General features: G+C 41.5%; 1 protein-coding gene across 1 annotated transcript in view; it reads left to right on the forward strand.

Moving 5' to 3' along the window:
- The window catches only part of clstn3 (calsyntenin 3), a 29404-nt gene extending 8745 nt beyond the window's left edge, over nucleotides 1-20659 (forward strand). The window contains exons 7-20 of the mRNA XM_086039379.1: nucleotides 963-1112; nucleotides 2189-2374; nucleotides 2443-2730; nucleotides 4383-4495; nucleotides 5858-6017; nucleotides 7570-7617; nucleotides 8704-8852; nucleotides 9605-9753; nucleotides 13398-13624; nucleotides 14306-14467; nucleotides 16060-16205; nucleotides 16309-16438; nucleotides 16545-16729; nucleotides 17957-20659. Of these exons, the coding sequence (XP_085895505.1) occupies nucleotides 963-1112; nucleotides 2189-2374; nucleotides 2443-2730; nucleotides 4383-4495; nucleotides 5858-6017; nucleotides 7570-7617; nucleotides 8704-8852; nucleotides 9605-9753; nucleotides 13398-13624; nucleotides 14306-14467; nucleotides 16060-16205; nucleotides 16309-16438; nucleotides 16545-16729; nucleotides 17957-18121 (2258 nt within the window). The 3' untranslated portion in view covers nucleotides 18122-20659. The remainder of the gene's footprint in view (nucleotides 1-962; nucleotides 1113-2188; nucleotides 2375-2442; nucleotides 2731-4382; nucleotides 4496-5857; nucleotides 6018-7569; nucleotides 7618-8703; nucleotides 8853-9604; nucleotides 9754-13397; nucleotides 13625-14305; nucleotides 14468-16059; nucleotides 16206-16308; nucleotides 16439-16544; nucleotides 16730-17956) is intronic.
- Nucleotides 20660-20790: the final 131 nt, after the last annotated feature.

Below are 20790 nucleotides of genomic sequence, written 5' to 3' on the forward strand. Positions count from 1 at the left end.
CTTCTGCCCCGAATGCAGCATCAGCACTAAAACACAATTTCTTTAGATTCTCTTTTATTGTCATTTTACAATATAGTGTATTTTTACTTTATGAACTAATTCACCGCCATTGACGAATTTACTCGTCGTTTCACAGTCCAGCCATTCAATCCCAGGAATTTATTTATATATTTTTTTAATTTTTTCAAACGTTAGTCTAAAAGATGGTCTGAAAATGTGCAATGCAGTGAATGAGTTAAAAACACGTTTTAATTTTTGTGTGTTTTTGGTCGCGTGGAACGGATTAACAGCATTTCAAGGAATTTCAGCGGGGGACAATTTATTTGACGTATGAACAAATTCAGTTGCAAGGTTAGTCTCAAACTTGTAAGTCAAGGCATCGCTGTAAATACATTTGCAATAAACCCTTAAATCTATATATTTTCAAATACAAATAGAAAATGGTGCATGGGCAAAGAGTCAAACAATTGTATCGTCTTCCTTCCCCTGCCCGGTATTAAGCCAAAACGGTGAAAATAGACTTAACGTGGGCGGACTATTGTTGAGAATCTCTGCATAAACACTGCAGCAGCTGTTCAGGTGATCTCTCTGTCTATTCCCTCACGTCTTTTTTCTCGTTACCGCAACCGCCGCCCGGCTGGCTGACTGACAGACAGAAAGCGCCTGCTGTTTTTGTAACACAAAGCAGGGAGAAGGAAGGACGGCTGCCTCACTGTGACTCTGCACAATTTGCTGGGTGGTCCGAGACCCCGTGCTCCAACCCTGTCGTTCTTCCTTTATGCTCTGTTCCTTGGCGTTGCAGCATTTTACGTGAACATCACTTCCTCTCACCTTTTCACGCAACAAAAGCCTTTTTTTTTTTAACTATGGACAAGTGTTGTGTGTCAAGGAGGGAAGTCGGCTCTTTATGCTTTCTCTCATTGTCATGCTTCTTCCTTTGTCCCGATCTCTGCGTCACCTAGGTAACATAAAGAACACGGAGCCGCTGGACTCCAAGCGTCAGCGCGTTCACACCTTCTGGGTGACCGCCTTCGACTGCGGCAAGAACCGCGCTCAGGCCGACGCTCAGGTGGCGGTCACGGTCAAGCCGTCCTGCAAGCCCGGCTGGATGGGTAAATCGCTCCCTCGCTTCTTTGCGTCATTCTCAGCTGTAGGTAACATCAGCTGTGGGTTGGGAGCTATGTGGGCTGGTTGGCGATGTGAGTCATCTTGAGTTGAAGGAGGTGGAGGCTTACAAATAGCGAGGGTCTACAAATGCAACTGCTTTAATCACTATTACGGAGGTGGGCGGTCAGATCCTGTGCTAGCTTCAACATTATCAGAAGCACTGACCTGTATTTACAATTTCAATTCTATTGTTTGTTCCATGAAATTGTAATAATGTTCTCCCTACAGTCTATTTTCTTCAGCATTTCTTTGGGTTGCATTGCTTCCAGGACGTGAATGTGGATTTGATTTTTTTTTTTTTTTTTTTGTCCAGTTGGATTTCAGCCTTTAAAGGGGAAGTCAATCCAAACATATTTTTTTTCAAGAATATGTTCTACGCAGGCTCGCTAATTAAAACAAGGCATTCTGATAAATATTGCGTTTGTGGAATAAGAGTTAATCCACCCGTTTTTAGCCCTCTCTGGGGGTGGCCATTTTGTCACTTTTGTCCACTGACACATAATGACATCATAAACCCTCAGTGCTCACATCATGACCAATTACAGCTCACCTGTTTTCTGAAGCTGATCCATAATTGGTCGTTATCTGAGCCCTGAGCGTTTTCGATATCATTTTCAGCGGACAGAAGTAACAAAATGGCCGCCCCTGAGCTAGCTAAAAAACAGGTGGATTCTGCTGCTTAACTTTTATTCCACATAATATTAATCAGAATGCCGTGTTTCAACTAGTGGGCCTGCATAAAACATATTCTTGAAAAAAAAGTGGCCAAAGTGTCATCTTCGACATCGGTTGAATGTTATGACATCTGCCCAGGGAATGTCAGAATCAGTCATGCTGGCTGATTGAAAACTGTATTTGCAGTGGTTTCTTTAACCAATCAGATTTCAAATTCGCCTCACAGCATTTTTCTGTAAGTCAGTATTTCATTTCATTATTTTCAACAATTTCACCCAAGTGATTAGCCGACGGTGTATACCGCCTCTGTCCCCGAATCAGGTTCGCTGATTGTAATGTGTTTCAGGTTGGACCAAGCGGGTGGAGTACACACCAGGCTCGGGGAGCATCCCGCTCTTCCCCACCTTGCATTTGGAGACTTGCGAGGAGACCGTGTGGAACATCCAGGCCACCGTAGAGCTTCAGACCGGCCACATCGGAAAGGGCTGTGACCGAGACAGCTACTCTGACCGATCCGTGCGACGACTTTGCGGTGCGTAAATCGAAAAACATGACGTGGCTCGTCTTTATCGTCTGATATCTCGACTCCATCATATCCAGGCGCCGTTCGGGGCGAGGTCGACCTCCTCCCTCCTCCATCGCCCACAGCCAACTGGACGTCAGCCCTTCCCACTCTACCTTCCTCGGATTCCTCACTGGTATTCTCCTTCAACGGGTCCAACCACGTGGCGGTGGTGCCGGACGCGGTGGTCTCGGGGCTCTCTGGCGACCATTTCACCCTGCAGCTGTGGATGCGCAGGTGGGGCACCAACATCCAGCCGGCCGCCGCTCAGTCTAAAGCGAGTCGCAAGGAAGAGGAGACCATCGTGTGTAGCACTGTCAAGAATGGTGAGTTATGCTAAATGACATCATTTGAACTACATTAGAATAACACGGAAATGATCCTAATTTGGATCGATACCATTCAGTCATTTCCAACATCCTATGTTTGTGAAGCGTGTGTTTCTGCAATGGCGGCAATCAAAACAGAATTACGGAGCAGACTGGACATAAATAACACACATACCGCACGTGTCGCATTACCCCAAAATTTATTGAAGAGAAATAAACAGAGCTAGCTAGCATTAGCTCGACGTTTATGATATCAAAACAACATGTTTGCATAGATTTGCTAACGTGTTGAGTAACAAAAATATTCAAAAGTAGCTAATGATAGCAACAAAAATATACACCTTGTTCGTTTGTAGCAACAGCAAACATTGGTTGAATGTTAGAGGTGTAACCATGTGGAAACAGAAAAAAAAGATTATTTGTTGAAAATTTGTAGTAATTTTATGACCGTTTCCTTGAAATGGGATGATTTCCCCCGGGAGACTTGATAATCTCCCGTTCAGAATCACTCTTTCATAAACATACGATAATTAGACCTTTGCTTACCAAAAAACTGTGTCAGCAAAAAAAACAAAAACAAAAAAAAACCAACAGATTTTTCTCTCTGTTATAAACTTAAAGAAATACTAAAGGACAAAGTAGTGTTAAAACATCAAATGTTCTGCCTGTAATTCATCTCTTTATTCCTGTAAGCATTAAGGTATCAAAAGATATGTTATTTTATTCATGATATATTTTTTTAATTCATCGGTGGATCAATCAGTTTTCAGAATTTTAACCTGTCAAATGTCAGAATAGGTGCCTGCCTAAAAAATAAAAAAAATAAAAAAATCTATATGGGACGTGCCCTAGTTTGCAGACCTTGGCATTTAACTACAAATTGAGCATCCGTTATTCGTCATCCGTCTGCAGCGTGGGTATCCTTCCATCCGTCATTCGCATCTTTTTTGGGAGTAAAAAATAGGCCAGCCCACCTCTAATTGTAAACAGTCTTCCGTCGGCAAGTCTGACTAAACGTCCGTCAATCCGTCAGTGACGGATAGACGGACCGGTCCGTCACATAGACGGAATGCCCAGCTCTGCTAGTTTGTATTATTTATTACTAGTGTGTTTAAACGCCTTAAAAAAAATGAATTGCCGTAAATGCTGTAAAAACATGCCTTTGATTTTTCTAAATAGGATATTTCTATATAACTGATTATTTCACTTATTGCGAGGGTGGTCTGGAACGCGATGGAGTGGGGATTACTGCATACCCGGTTTTATAGATTACTGTAAAATCGACTGCTAAAAAACAGAATGGTCCACCATTCACCTTGAAGCTCCTCAAAATGTATTTTTGACATTGTTGTCAGCAAATTGGCCTTTCTTGGACATTATTTCCAAGCGCTAACCTCCAGCGAATTATCACCGCTGGTGTTCAGAGTGCGCTGTTTACAGCCTCAGCGGGCAAGGTGCTCTTGAGGGAGCCACTTAACCTCCACACACGTTTCTCCGGTAAAAAAAACAGGCAATCCGCACGCACCGCAGCCGCTGTGCGAATGCTGTTTCCAAATTTGCCCCGGGAATGAAAGATGTGTAAGAAATCCATAGAAAAGCCCAGTTAAAGCGCTGTAACCGGCTAATTAAGTGCGTCTTCCTCTCAACAGACGACTCGTTCTCCCACTACTCGCTCTCCGTGCACGGCTGCCGCCTCTCTCTCTTCTACTGGCCCGACGTCTCGGCTGCACGGCCCGTCAAGTTCCTGTGGAAACTGGAGCAGGTAATGTGTGGTGGGGGGGAGGTTCTTCATTTTCACATCAAGCTGTTAGGTTAAATGCCACGTGCACAGCAAACGCGTGAATATGGACGTCATGTCTGCTCGGCTGGTCGGGGTGGGAGAGTGACGTTTTTACTGATGGTAGTGGGGGATTGTGTTTTGACCGAAGCTCCCCAGACAGATTGAGGCGGATTACATTAAATCTGATACAGAGATAAAATAAGATTGGTTCGGATCCTTTTGTCTTTGTCTGATCCCTTGTTACCTTACACCCCTCTCCCCTCGCCAGCTATACCAACGACAAACCATCATTGGCCATCATTGACTAGGATGTATTCATTATTCTAATCAATACTTTAATCTAATCTACCAAAGGGGAAAAAATGGAATCAGTTAAAAAAAACAAAAACATTTCAATAAAACAATACATTCTGTAATTAATCATTTTAAAAGTATGACATACAGCATTTTGATAAATAATAAATACTGGAGACTGTTTGTCAGGTAATTCAGGACAAGGGCAACCCTAAGAAAAATATTGTCCCAAAAATATACTTTTTTTTTTTCAGCATTAAATTTTAGTACAACTATAAATTAAATTGAAATTTGAACTAATAAGAAAATTATAACTTGGTACATAGGTTTGCAACCCAATAATGCCAAACCTTGGACAGTAGGACTATTATTTTGCCAATACATGTATACATATATGTACATAATGAAATGTATGAATGTTTTAGAAAATATTGTAAAAAGTACTTATATACTAAAAAAGCAGTAATAATTTGATAGTGCTTGCTAATAAAAGTTTTTTATAGTTTTTTTTAATAGTTTTTTTTTTTTTTACCAAAAACCTGTTGGTTTTACAATATGAAGAAAATAATAAAATATCATTTAAAAATAAATAAATAAATTAAAAAAAGCACAACTCTAAAAACGTGTTTGACTTAATACGTGCTTGTAAAATCTAAAAATATGAAACAAATGAAAGTAAAGCAAAGTACAGTATCCATCCATCGATCCATCCATCCATCCATCATCCAAACCTCTTATCCTCACGAGGGTCGCGGCCGTATGGATTGAAAAACAATATTAATTTTAAAAGTATAATGTATTTAAAAATAGTAATTACATCAGCTGTTCAAAAGGAGGAGCAACTCAAGCGATTTAAAAAAAAAATATATAGCTGGAAACAAATGTAGAAATAAGTAATGACATTGATGATAGTAATATTTTAACAATATTTTTTAAACAGTACCCTACAGTATTTAAAAAGTCATCACAGCTGTTTTTTGTTTGCTAGCACTGAAATATGGCCTCCGTGTCATCCTGAACGACTGACTGATTATCCTGTGTGCTCGCCAGGTGTGCGACAGTGAGTGGCACCACCTGTCACTCAGCGTCCAGTTCCCCTCGGTGACCCTGTACGTGGATGGCGTGACCTTTGACCCCGCTCTCATCCACGACAACGGCGCCCTCCCCAACCCGGCCCCCCGCCAGAGGATGTCCATCGGCGCCTGCTGGGGTGAGAGCCGCCACGCTGATAAATGAAAATTGATTTTGACAGCCGGCCGGGGTGCAAATTCCAAAATTCAGTTTCTGATGATGATGAAACAATTTTTTGTTCGGTTCCATTGTGCGGCCACGTCGCGGCTCGGCGGTTGGGGACCGCGGATGTAAATCACAGCGGCGGAACATTTCATAAAACGCGTCGGTGGCCTCCCGCGGGACGTTTTACACGCTTTGCTCGCTTAGGATTTAGCTGATGTGTTTTTGCGTCTTTGAGGGCTAATAATATAACACAGTCATCAATTATTTAGCTTGGCGGAGCAGCACGATGGCCGGGCAGCTATCAGGCCTCTTTCAGCAGCACTGCGCTAAAACGTCTGACTCTCTGACTGCCAATCAGCAAGACCGAAAAACAAACAGTGTGGAAGTGGCTTGATGACATGAAGATGGTGTTTAGAGAAAATAGACTTCAAAGTTAGAATGAAATCATGCCAAAGTTAGTTCGTCAGAGTCGAGTTCAACTACTTTAGTCAGCCAATTGGAATTTAGCGAGGAGGCATTTACACAACACGTGCAGCAATGAATTAAAAACATGCATGTTAGGTTCAATGAAGACTCAAAATTGTCCATAGATGAGAATGTTAGTGTAACTTCTTGTTTGTGCTTGTTTAGTCCCTCACCTTTGGATAATATCTAGTAAGATAGGCAGTTGTGTTTCCTCTGTGACATCACAAACTATAGACCTGGCACGCATATTACATATTATTTTATTGGTCCGTATAAATGTAAGATAATCCCGAAAATGAGTCATAACCCGTTCAAATTCTGAATTGAAGTGAATTATTTGTTAAATTTGTATGTTTTAGCTGCAAATGAGACTGCCATGGAAAGAAAGTGACATAAAACTGTGAAGAGTTCAACAAAACAGTTTCAGATTTCACAGTTTTGAAGGATTCAAAACTATTTGAAAATATTCCGACCAACGCTCTACATTCACACTCTGTTGCTTGTAGCGAGAAAGAATATGAATGAATCGTTTTGGACATGGAATTTTGTGTCAAAATAAATAAATATGAATAACTATAAACAAATAAAATAAAAATAAATATAATAAAAACAAAATAGCAAATAAAGTGGTACCTTTGCCACAGTTACAGATGACAGTAGTAAAAAAATTAAAATACTAGGAAATAAGCTCGTGTAGGCCACAACTCGCACCCAGACGTTCACACTGAACTAACTAGCTAACCTGACCTGAAGTCACTGACTCAGCCACGCCCCTTAAAGGCACACATCCAACATACACATTTTTTTAATTCCCATTTCCATAAGGAACAATTTTATACTTTGGCTTATTCTTGAATTGCAATCCCGTGCACGTAAACGGTGCATGTAAAAGTATTCTCTCTTTGAGATTGTCTGCATTTTTTGTTTCTGCATTGTTCGTTTTTCATTCCTTCCTGTCACTCTGTGGCCCGTTCAGGCGTCCCCTGGCATCTTCTTCCTACATTTTGATGAGTGTTTGTCTCGATTCTTTTTTATCTCGCCCACATTGCTATTCCCCGCAGAGCCGGAGGACAGGCAGAGGGAGATAGTGAACAACAGCATCCCGCAAGGTAAAAAAAAAAAAAAAAAAAAAAGATCTTATGAGGGACCATCAGGGGCATCATTCAGGATTACCTCTCACACACACAGCTGAAATCATTTTGCATGCCGTACTAAAATACACTCATGTCATGTAAAATTTCCGTAGTGTGAATGAGAGCATTTTAGTAGTGTGCACAAAAGTGTTTTAGCAGTGATGTGAGCACAAATAATCAGTAGTTGTGTGAACATTTTTCAGTAGTGTGTGTGAGTGGAAAAAAAATCAAAGTGCGTTTGAGACCATTTCAGTATTGTGTGTGAGAGCCTCTTAATAGTGTATGCATGTGAAACAAATTCCTAAGAGTGTAAGAGCATATTAGTACTGCGTGTGAGAGGGTTTCAGTAATGTATATGCATGGAAAAAAATCTGTTTCAGTTGAGTGTGTGAGAGCATTTAAGTAGTGTGTAAGTGAGAGTATGCAATTGAGTGTTTCAGTACTTAATGTAAGCAAAAATTAATGTTAAGTAGAGTGTGTGAGAGCATTTCAGTAGTGCATAAGAGTGAAAAATAATTCAGAAGTGTGTGTGAGTCTTTTAGTAGTATGAGTGTTTTCATTTCGTGTGATGAGTGTTTCAGTAGTGTGTATGAGAACATTTCAGTAGTGCATAAGAGTGAAAAATAATTCAGTAGTGTGTATGAGAACGTTTCATTAGGATTTATGACAGTGCTTGAGTATTTAGTGTGAGAACGTTTTTAGTAGTGTGAATGACAATATTTAAATTGAGTGTGGGTGAGCATTTAAGTTTTTCTGTGATAGTTTGTGTGAGAGCTTTTCATTGGGGGTGAGAGCCTTTCAATTGTTAAACTGAGAGTACGTAATTGAGAGTGTTTCTTTTCTGTAAGCAAACAAATGTTCAGTAGCGTGTGAGAGCATCACTAGTTCATGTGAGAGCGTCAATTGAGTGTTTCAGTCATGTGTATGAGAGCTTTTCGGTAGTGCCTATGAAAGTGTTTCAGTATTATATGAGTGAGAGAGGCCATTTGCATTTATGTCCCTGAAGATCTCTCATATGCTCTCTGGTTTTGGTTGGTGGTGATGCATTTTGTGTGATCTCAGTGAAATACGCTGGCGGTTACCACGGCCTGTTGTCGGGGGTGACGGTGCGCCCGGGGAGCGTGGAGCCTCACAGCGTGGTGGAGTGTCTGTACGCCTGCAGGGAAGGCCTGGACTTCGGAGACCTGGAGACGTTGGGATCCGGGATGAAGGTAACGCCTCAGGGACTATCGCTAGGCCTCTTAACAATCTTGTAAATGGTGTTTCATAATAGCCCCCGCTTCGTCGTTCACGCCCACTTACCATATCCTACTTTTGTTAGCCATCATTTCTTTTTTTTTTTTTTTTTCTCATTTGGCATTGAGGTCACAAAATAGTTACCACGCATGCAAGAGCTTATTTTAATAATAAAAGAATTCATCCTCACGTTTTAGTTTCATGTTAATGTAAAATTGAAATAGTAATACAAATATTTTTGTATATTATTTATTTACAATAATACAATCAATCAGTTAACCAATCATTATTTTTTTGTATTTGTAAAAGAATTTATTTTACTAGTATTTTTTATTGTATCATTTGCAATGAAATGATCACTTTTTAAAATACATGTTAAATGTTTATGTAAAATTGAATTTGACTAATTTTTTTACAGTGAATAAATGAGCCAATATTTAGTTTAAAAAGTTGAATGAACATGTAAAATGTATTTCTTTTCAATAAATAAATTAATCACACAGTTGTTGTTTTTTAATTTACCAAAAAATCAATTAGCAAATTAATTAAAAAAAGAAGAAGAAGAAGAAGAAGAAGAAGTACATTTTATGAAAAAAAAAATTGCTACATTATTGGCAGAAATATTACAGGATTCTTGATGATGCAAATGCCGGCAGAAAAAAAAAACAGAGCGGAGCGTGTGGTTTGCTTTCATGCAATTTCCTCTCCTGCCGTTTGATGTTTTCAGGTGCACGTGAACCCCAGCCAGTCGGTGTTAGTGCTGGAGGGCGACGACATCGAGAGTTTCAACCGCGCCGTGCAGCAGGTGACCTACAGGAACTCCCTCCGCTTCGCCACGCCCGGAGTGCGACCCCTCAAACTCACCACCTCGCTCAGGTGCAGCAGCTCCCCCGCCGCATCTTATCGCCGTCAAACACATTGGCGCCAGCCTAACGGCATGCGGACGGACTTATTTCATTTGCAATAACACACTCCGGGCCAGAAACGCATCGCGGCTGCCAAGCTTCTAGAATAGACTTTTTATTCCCCACTTGGCTGCTGAATCAATAGAAAATGAAGTCAAGCTGAGGGGATGCGCCTTCATGATGTAAACTGTGAAAGTGGAATGTTTTGTGGTGTAAACGTTACACTGCCAGATATGACCGCCCCAGGGCACTTGTCACATAAGTGTCACTCCGAGGGCCTGCGGACGCCTCCTCCTTCGACATTGAACTCGTCAAACATGAACCTTGCCTCGCCGCTGATAAGGGGGAAATAATCATGTGGAGATAAGTAAGTATCTTATCTCCCGTTTGCTCGCTTCAGCCCCAAAGTCACCTGTGCTCGTCTCGGCGACGCTGCGGGTCGCACGCTCGCTTATTTAGCTTCGGTCAAGCCAGGTTATTCAATTGGTGGCAGACCACGAGCGCTCGATTGCCTTTTCGAATAGCGCAAAGATGGGATGATGACATTTCAAACTCTCGTGAATCCCAAGCAGGTTCGCCATTGTAGTATGAAACGTGTGGGCAATAGAAGCAGGAAGTGGGAGATGAACGGTTGTTCTTTTACATAGAGAACACAATTGGTGAAAAAAGAACAATTTCGGCACAGCTTGACATTCGCAACCAAAATCATATTTATTCCATGAAATTGTATGAACGTTTTCCCTCCAGTCTATTCTGTTCGTGTTTCTCTTGGATGTACATTTGAATGTCAGCCTCTTTCTGTCGCCAATCTGCCTGGGGCCTTCAGAATCAATATAGCTGGCTAAGGTAACTTAAACTACAGTATATAAGCAATGGGAATGTTTCTTTAAACCCTGCAGATTTTAAATTTCAAGTCCCAGGATGCGCTGAACAACCTGGAAAAATGGATTCTACTTTGTCGGCCATCTTTCTTATGCCTACACGTAACTACATGTTTGAGCAGCAAAAATAAAGCTTATAAAGCCGTCATGGACAGAATACCTCACCGGGTTGTCGCCGGGTGACAACGAGGCGCTCTAAAGCGGCCACGTCAGCCTAAAGCCCCAGTCCACACGCTGGCTTTCAAGTTGGACTTGTTAAAAAGAAAAAAAAAAATCCTCTCGCCCTGCTCTTCCACTGTCCTACCTGTTATGTGCGTGCACTCACAGCCGACAACGATACGCTCTAAAGCGACCACACCAGCACGACGCCACAGTCCAAAAAGTGACTGTCAAGTCAGGCTTTTTTTTTTCGCTTGCATTCTTTCCCCACCTTGCTGGTACGCCTTTCTCACCATGCTGTGCATGTACTTGCAGCTAACAATGGGGTGCTCTAAAGGAGCCACGTCAGCCTAAAGCCCCAGTCCACATGCTGGTTATCAAGGTGGACTTCTTAAAAAAAAATCTAATAAAAATGCTTTCAAAAAATGTTTTGTAAAAATATTTTAACCAGCGCAGGGTTGCCATTGTCTTTAGTAAGGTGACGAAATCGATAAACGTGTCCAGTAAAACGCACAGAGAAGTCTTGTCTCGGGTCAGCGCTCCAGCATGCTCCACATCTACACAACTTTCTCTCTGGCTTTAGCCGTCGCTTTTAGCTGGTGAAATATTAATTCCCCCTCAGATTAGTGCAGTCCAGTGCATGTATGCGGTGAGCTACGTATTTATATTTATATTTATGCCGCAGCTAGAGAGAGAGCAAAGGGTGGGGGGGAAAAGTATGCTGCTGACAAGGCAGATCGCATCAAACTCAAAGCCTGAGCGCGTAGCGCATCTTCAAAATTAAAATGATTTCCCCTGTGATTAGCTAGCGACTGATCCGGGGTGGCCTGAGTCAGACGGGATATGCTCCAGCTCACTCGGGGCCCTAATGAGGGCGAGTCCAATAGAAAATGGACGGATGATTTCCAGGTCACACGTTTGTGCCGGAGGGCTTCCGTCGCAGCGATTCAAGGTCATGACGAGATTGCTTTAGCTTCAGCTCACGTGTGCCATGGCTTTTCTTATTTCTTTCTATCAACCGCCCCCTCCTCCTTCCTCATTTTATTGCGTGAAGATTAGATTGATTTAGGGCCAGGAAGTCGCCCAGATGGCGGAAACAGCAGGCCCTTCTGGAGAAGCCGATAGAAGCAGCTGCTCGCTCTGATAGCGGAAATGTAACGCACGCGTTGTACTTAATCCGTGCTCCAATACCGTTGCGGCGACTTATAACGCAAAATGAGTAAATATGTTTGAATAACGCAACATCCGTACGACAATATTTATGGTGCGGTATCTAACGACAATTCCCGGTATGAAATTCAATTCAATTATTAGCAACCTAACTGCCTGTAGAAAAGATTGCATCTTTTTTGGCTGCGGACGGGCATAAAATTCAATTCATTCATGAATTGTTTCCGAGACATTTTGTTAGGAGCGTCTTGAGATGGAGACAAATGGAGTGTTGTTGATTCAAGCTTAACCTATTTGCTGGCTAAAGAAACCTTAAATTATTAAAAGCATTTTGACGACGAATGGTCTTAAAAATCAGTTAGTCGATGAATTGTGTCTTCAGCATTTTGTCAGTTAAGTCATGAATAAATTGTGCCATAAAAGGAGTGTTTGAATTGGCAGCAACCGCCAGAGGGAACTGTTGATTCAGGCTCAAAGTATTTGCTGGCTAAAGAAGTATAGTGGGCTCTGACAATCAATTAATTGAGAAATTGTTTCTTAAGCACTTTGTTAGTTAAGTCTAGTGGCAAAAACGAGTGTGGTTCTTGGCAGGAGCCAATAGAGGAAGCTGTTAATTCAGGCTCAATTTATTTGCTGGCTAAAGTTGCAAACATTTTGACTGGGATTAGGCATGAATTGTCAATGAATTGTCTCTTAAAGCGGAAGTCAACCCAAACATATTTTTTTTAAGAATATGTTCTTGCAGGCCCACGATTTGAAGCACAGCATTCTGATTAATATTGTGTTTGTGGATCATATGGGCTTAGCAACAAAATCCACCTCTTTTTAGCCATCTCTGGGGGCAGGCATTTTGTCACTTCTCTCGACTGAAAATGACACACACACCCTCAGGGCTGAGATAACGACCAATCATAGCTGAACTTCAGAAAACAGGTGAACTGTGATTGGTCGTTACCTGAGCCCTGAGTAGTTGTGATGTCATTTGCAGTCAACAGAAGTGACAAAATGGCCGCCCCCAGAGATGGCTAAAAACGGGTGGATTTTGCTGCTTGACTCATATTTCATATTAACCATATTGCCTTGTTTCAACTAGGGGGGGGCTGCATAGAACATATTCTTGAGAAAAAAAATATGTTTGAGTTGACTTCCTCTGTAAGAATTTGTTAGAAGTAGGAATTGCCGTAAAAATCAATTAGTCAATTCATTGTTCATTGTTTGTGAGGCATTTTATCAGTTAGTTCAATGGGGTGCGCTACTTGGCAGCTACCAGCAGAGGGAGCTGTGCATTCAGGCTCAACCTGAGCCAGTTTTTGCTGGCAAAAGAGCTTGGAGGGATCGCAACCATTTTGTTAATGTGAGTTTCAGATCTTTTTGGCTAACGGTCCGCTTTCTCACCTGCTTCCAGATGTTTCAACGAGGAGAGCTGTCTGTCCCTGAAGCCGCTGGAAGGTTACCTGGTGGTCCTCCAGCCGGATGCTCCTCAAATCTCTCTGTCCGGGGTCGGCCCCCATCTGGCTCGCCCCGCTCCCGAGTTCGAAGCCCCCCGGGGCGTACCCCTATTCCCCGAGCTACGGATCGTCTGCTCGCTGACTCACGCTGTCAACACGGCTGCGCAGGGGATGGAAGGTGGTGGTGAGTCCAAGAAACAATCATCTGTGGACTGAATCAATCAGTTCGGGATAGTATACAATATATTTTTTTCTATTGATAATAGTTTTAAAAAATCACATACTGTGCCCATGTGGCTTGTACCCCAACAAAAGGAGGCTGGAAAGCGGGACAGCATGGTGTCTAATATTTGTGCTAACCCAAACATATTTGTTTGTTGAAACAAGGCAATATGATTTATTTGAAATATGAGTTAAGCAGCAAAATCCACCCGTTTTTAGCTATCTCAGGGGGCAGCCATTTTGTCACTTTTGTCGACTGAATCAAAACTACTCAGGGCTCAGATAACGACCAATCACGACTCACCTGCTTTCTGAAGCTGAGCTATGATTGGGTGTTATCTGAGCCCTGAGCAACTGCGATGTCATTTTCAGTCGACAGAAGTGACAAAATGGCCGCCCCTGAGATGGCTAAAAACGTGTGGATTTTGTTGCTTAACTCATATTCAACAAAAAACAATATTAATCAGAATGCTATGTTTCAACTAGTGGGCCTGTGTAGAACATATTCTCTTTTGGTTGACTTCCGCTTTAAGAGCTGATAACAGAAACACTTTTAAAACACTGACGCAAACTGAACCGACGCATACTTCGTGTTGAAAAAGGGCTTATGTAATCTTCCTCAATTTTTTGCGCGGTTTTGCAGCGCTGATGTCCGACGCCGTGGCCCACACTTTGGACGGCTGTGAGGTTCAACCTCTGGGCGAGGAACTGGACCTGGAGCGGGAGGAGCTGCTGGTGGATATGGATGTCGTGCGAGAGCGGGGCTTGGAAATCATCAACACGACCGCCTACATCGCCATCACAGGTCAGTAAAACAATCAACATATTTTCAAACTAATTCGATAGACAGCTAATACTAAAGTGACTGAGATCTCTTTGCATTCACATTGCCAGAGGATCCATTTTGGTGCTCTGGTCGATTTGGGTTTTTGCACTACAAGGCAAAGTGAGATCTGGATCTATTTGAAACCGTCCTGAATTCAGTTGAAGTGTTCACATATGTACAAAAAAAGAAATGGATCAAGGTGGAAACACCGTAGATGTAAACCAACAGAAAGTGGCCTATATTATTTTTACCTTCACAGTACAAGTTCATTTTAAAGAGGATCCACTTCTGTTTTTGGTCAACTTCTGATTCAGGTCTGATAAAGCCTCAGTCACTACAAAGAAGGTAATGTGACATTGCACAGGTTAAAGAAAATCACTTCAAAGACCTGTAGGGACTTGATCTCAGATCATCTCTCAATTGGATTCACTTCAAAACCGGTTTGAGTCAGTTACAGCGTTCATGTACGGGATATGCAAAAATGCTCATTTTGATTTGAAAGGGATCAAGTATAAATTACCCTTAAAGTGGAAGTCAACCCTAACATATTTTTCTCCAGAATATGTTCCCAGCAGGCCCACTAGTTGAGACAAGGCGTTCTGATTAATATTGCATTTGCGGAATATGAGTAAGCAGCAAAATCCACCCGCTTTTAGCCATCTCAGGCGGCGGCCATTTTGTCACTTCTGTCGACTGAAAATGACATCAAACACCCTCATGGCTCAGATAACGACCAATCATGGCTCAGCTTCAGAAAACAGGTGAACTGTGATTGGTTGTTACCTGAGCATTGAGACACTGTGATGTCATTTTCAGTCGACAGAAGTGACAAAATGGCCGCCCCCAGAGATGGCTAAAAACGAGTGGATATTGCGGCTTAACTCATATTTCATATTAATCATATTGCCTTGTTTCAACTAGGGGGCTGCATAGAACTTATTCTTGAAATAAATATGTTTGGGTTGACTTCCGCTTTAAAGTAAACTAATAGAAAAGGGACTAAGTTCTTTCTGCTTTCATATTGCAAGTTCATTTGAAAGAAGATCCACTTCTTTCTGGTTCACTTTAGTTACGATGCTATCTGGAGTGTTTTTATGGTTGAGTATACACTAGGGGTGGGAATCTATGGGTAACCTCACGATTCGATTCGATTACGATTCAACTCCGATTTCAGAGGCCTATGATTGGATTCGATTCTGATTCCGGTGCATCACTACATTTTATAGTCCATGAAACACACCATTACCTTTTAAAAACAAAAAAACTCAAGGAAGAGCAAGGATTTAGATTTCACACTTTGACTTCGCTGCACTCGTATGAGGTTCTGCTTGTTCCGCCATCTCGTCGCATATTAGCTTAGCCTAGCGCAGGCACTTGACGTACAAACGCACTTAATCACTTGCTTTTAGTTTTTTTATTTAAACTTTAAATATCGATTATCAATACCTATGAATCGATTCAAAATCTTTTTAATACGCCGAACGATGCATCGAAAAAAAACGATTATCGTTCCCACCTGTAGTATACACCCTTTCAGCCACAGCCCTTACACATTTTCTCTGACTCTCCAGGTGCTGAATCCATCTCCGTATATGAGGACGTCCTTCGCTCAGTCCGCTACCAACTGTCCAGGAGCTCGTCCCGCTTCGAGAGACGCTTCCGTCTGTCCTGCTCTGAGATGAATGGCAGATACACCAGCAATGAGTTGACTCTGGAGGTGAGTCGACCTCAAATGAAACCTTCCGTCAAAGATCGAGTGCTGTTGCTAACCGAACTTAACGTTACCGAATGAGGCGTTGATTTGTCCTTTCCTCCCTTAGGTGAACTTCCTTCACTCCTTGGACAGTATGTACCAGCCATCGCACTTGATGGCCTCCCAGCAACAGTTTCTCCATCAACACGCAGGCGAGCTCAGCGGACACGCCTTGCCCAGTCTACATCGCAACTCAGGTGACATGTCAGATTTAACACTTTGGCCTTGTGGATTATGGTAAGGGTTGCGATGGGGGAGTACGATCAGCCACTTTGTGTAAACACGTCGGTGTTTGTTCATCAGTGGTCCCCGGGGCCGCCACCATCATCATCATGGTGTGCGTGGGTTTCCTGGTCGTCATGGTGATCCTGGGCATTTTCCGGATTCGCTCCATCCACCGTCGCAGCGAGGAGGCCCGCGAGGCGGCCAAGGAGGGCGGCGGCCAGTGGGACGACTCCGCGCTCACCATCATCGTCAACCCCATGGAGGTAAAATCTTCGGCGTAAAGACGAGGACTCACTTTGCGATGTTGACCAGTGGCGGGAAGTACATTTTTTTGTTTTTTTGACACTTTCGACAAGGCAAAGCAGCTTTATTTATATATCACATTTCATACACAAGGTAACTCAATGTCCTTCACGTAATGAAAAGTACAACATTTAAAAGCATTTACAAACAAAAGGGTTAAAGACATTTCATAGTCAGTACAAGATTTTGGAGAACATGATTTTAAAAATGCATTAAAATGAGAAATGAGCATAGTTTTTAACCTGGATTTAAAGCAACACTGTGTCATGTCAGTTTTTGTTGATTATGGCGGCGCCATGTGGACAAAAGCGGTAGTGTTTTGACAAAAGTCAACCACATTTCCCGTGCGCGCCAGCGCGTAGTGTGAAATACTGATATATATTATATGGAAAAATATATAAATATGCAGACCTCAGCAAACTTGAGTAGATTTTTCAGGTATCCGTACTTTACTTGAGTGTTTATTCTTCGGACAACATTTTACTTTTACTCCCTACATTTGAAAACAGATATCTGTACTTTTTAATTCTTATTTTCTCAAACTACGCTCATTACTTGCAAGATGTAACATTCTTAGTGTGAGCACTACGTAAGTTAATAAAATAGGGAAAGTATTTTGTGTTTTTTCAATTCTATGTACCAAGTTGGTTATTTCGTTTTGTCAAAATAGGCTTGTTAATCTCTGCGGATGATGAAACCAGACAGCTTGCTAGCTCCAGCTCTTAAATAGCATGCAAGATGTAATGTGTTTGAAAGTATTTGGTGTGCACGTTTTTTTCACTGCGCCAAGTTGGTCACTTGTTTTGTCAAAACAGGCTCGTTACTTTTTTCAATCATCGCAAATGCCGAACGTTGAGAGCTAGCTAGCTAGTTCTTAAATAGCATGTAAAACGTAAGTACGAGCTCAATGTATGGAAATAAAATGGAGAAAATGTTTGTTTTTCATTGTGCCAAGTTATCAAAACAGGTATTCTTTCCAACAGTAAAAAATCATTTAGCTTTTACTTAAGTACAGTACTTTTTTTTTTTTTTTTTACATAATGTGTCTATACTTCTACTTAAGTACAGAGTATGAGTACTTTTGCCACCTCTGTTTACTTGTAAAAAGCATCAATGTCAGAACTTGCAACACTTCTGCAAGTACAGAGCATTAACTAACACTTTTGCCACCTGGGCTGTTGCCGCAGTCGTACGAGTCTCGCCTGGGCATGTCCGCTGACACGGAGGGAGACGGTGAGGAAGAGGAGGAGGAGGAGGAAGAGGAGGTGGCCGAGTCGCCCGACAACGGCAGCGACGACCAGCGGATCATTTTCAAGAAGGAGGGCCGGGACGGCAACGCCCGTCGCTACTGAGCTGCATGTAACCCCTCCCCCCCCCCCTGCACCGGTTCTCATGGAAACCAACACTTTTACGATCATGTATGGAATGTATACCTGCAAAAACACACGACGCACAACACATTCGATGTAATACTCAGCCACACGACGCCATACGTGACCTATAGCCGACGACGGGCGGTCGTTCTCCACCTCGATGTTCAGCGGCACAATGTAATTGATCTGCCTGAGCCACGCAAATGATTTGTGGTGCACCAGTTTCGACATCACAAGATGATAATAATAATAACAACGTGTCTGTATAGTGTGATGCTGGATGAATGAGGCTGCTTTGTTTAAGAAAAAAAAACAACAACTGATTGTATTGTATTTTGTTATTGAACACACATTTGAATCCTCGCTCGAATAAGCAGGCAAAAAGGCCCCGATCTTCAACACACGCACAATTTATTAGACTGAACCGCAAAGTCTGCGCACAAGCTGTCTCCTCCCTCTTTGCGACCCCTTTTGACACACATTCCGTGATTGAACATTTGTGTTTTGTAAGACTTTCATCTGCGAAGGAGAAATCGGGACACGCTCAAAGGAAAAAGTGAATACTGCCACAATGTCGTAGTATTTTTCACAAATGCTGCCAAAATAGTTGGAAAAATAATTGTAGGTTTATGAGAATGGTCATAATACAATACCACTTCCTCAAGTGGTTGATATTATGAGAATAAAAAGAACAAAATTTACGAGGAAAATTGTTGTCACTTAACAAGAACACATTGGTAATATTAGAAAAAGAATCACAATTTTACAAGAACATTATTTAATGACAATATAAGTGGTAATATACGGGAAAAAAAGAGAAATAAGAAAACTGCTGTGATTTTACAATAATAAAATGGTAATATAAGAAAAAATACAGTTTTAGAAAAATAAAGCTTTCATATTTTGAGAATATTAATTTTACATTTATGCCTGCATGGAAATTTGAACATTACCTTTCCTTACTCAATTACAACTTGTCATCTTTTTTCCTCATATTATTTTATTCTCATAATTAGTTTTATGTACCACTTATTTTACATCATAATTTGTCTTGTGTTAAATGTTCCTATTGGGAAAAATACTGTTCAATTCTCATAATTCTGTTTTTCTTGAAAAAATATTGCATTATGACTTTTTCCTCAGAATATTGCAGCTTTATTTTTATAACATTGGCTTTCCCAAAAAAACTCAATTTTCAAATTTTCACTTTTTTGGGGGGGGGTGAATGGGCTGACGCAGCATCGGGCAGTAGCAACTGGGGGTTCAGTATCATGCTCAAGGATGTACTTTGATGTGATCACAATGGCCAGGGATTGAACCCACAACCTCCAGGTTGGGAGACAACCACTCCACCAGCGATGCCCCCCCCCCCCCCCCCCCCAAAATGACAACTTCTCATAAACGTATGACTTATTTCCCCTCTAATATGACAGAAAAAAAATCTGATTATATTCTAATAACTTCTCCTGTTTTCTTACCATATCATACAACTTCATTCTCATAATATTGCAAATTTGGGGCTAATATATCGTATCGTATTAATTCTCAACTTATGCTTGGAAATGAATGCGAAGGGGCTCGTCTCATTTGATATATTTAAGAAATGATTTGCTGACAAATTCAGCAGATAATTTGGCACCTCTGATGATCTCTCGCGGCACTCTCGGGATTTACCGCTCGAATGCATCTCACATTGACGTCTGGAATGTCTGTAAACCACACACACTCGCACACACCACACCGCTACCCCCCTGCTGTCCCCGGAATGTCAGCTCAGCTTGGGCAGTTTTGACTGTATTGATTGTAATGAATCTTATGTACATACATTGAGAAATATTATGATTATTATTGTTAGGAATTATTATTATTGCAGCCACTTTTCAGCACACTCGAAGAGGGAGCAGATGGTCAATTTCTTTGTTGTTTTTTTTAATCGCCTATTCCAGCATCGAGAAAACAGTAGGACAATAATTATTAGTAGTTGACGTGAGGATGATATCTGGCTCGATGAGTGTGTCTTAATTTTGTGTGTAATAATGTTGTAATTTAAGAATTTGTCAATAGAGGAATCACAGAGAAAAAAAGGGAGGCACATATGTTGTGATACCTTCAACTGTACATAAACGTGGCATCGCTATCTTTCACACTCTTTTCCATGACTATTCTATTTTACTTCTCCCATCTGATATTTTATTTCAGTGAATGTACAACTTGTGCTTCCCATCTGCCCCTCCACCTCCGTGTCTCTTGCTGTCCGTCTGTGTAGCCTATCAATGTGCAGTGCTATAAAAAAAAAACAAAAAAAACGTCCGTAAATAAAAATAGAGCCTGTTTGTTTTTTCTGCGAGTGTGATGTCACAAAGGAAGAGTAAACATTGCATTGAATAACTTATATTGTATTACGCACTACTGCAACATTAACTGTAATTACTGATACAGTGATGATGAGATGGATTGTTACAGAGAGAAAACTGTCGGACAACGTGACAAAATTCATAATAAAAACAATACAGTATATGATGTTTACACGAGGCCTTTCTTCACATCGTGCATGTTTCATATAAGGTCATTAGCTAATGATAACATGCCTGTGCATCCAACGAAACCTAATGCAGCTCTGCTTACCTTTTGGCTTTGGCTTGAGCAGG

This window comes from Filicampus tigris, chromosome 8 (genome assembly GCF_054856515.1).
Source record: "Filicampus tigris isolate MCC_2025a chromosome 8, RoL_Ftig_1.0, whole genome shotgun sequence".
In the NCBI taxonomy this organism is placed as follows: Eukaryota; Metazoa; Chordata; class Actinopteri; order Syngnathiformes; family Syngnathidae; genus Filicampus; species Filicampus tigris.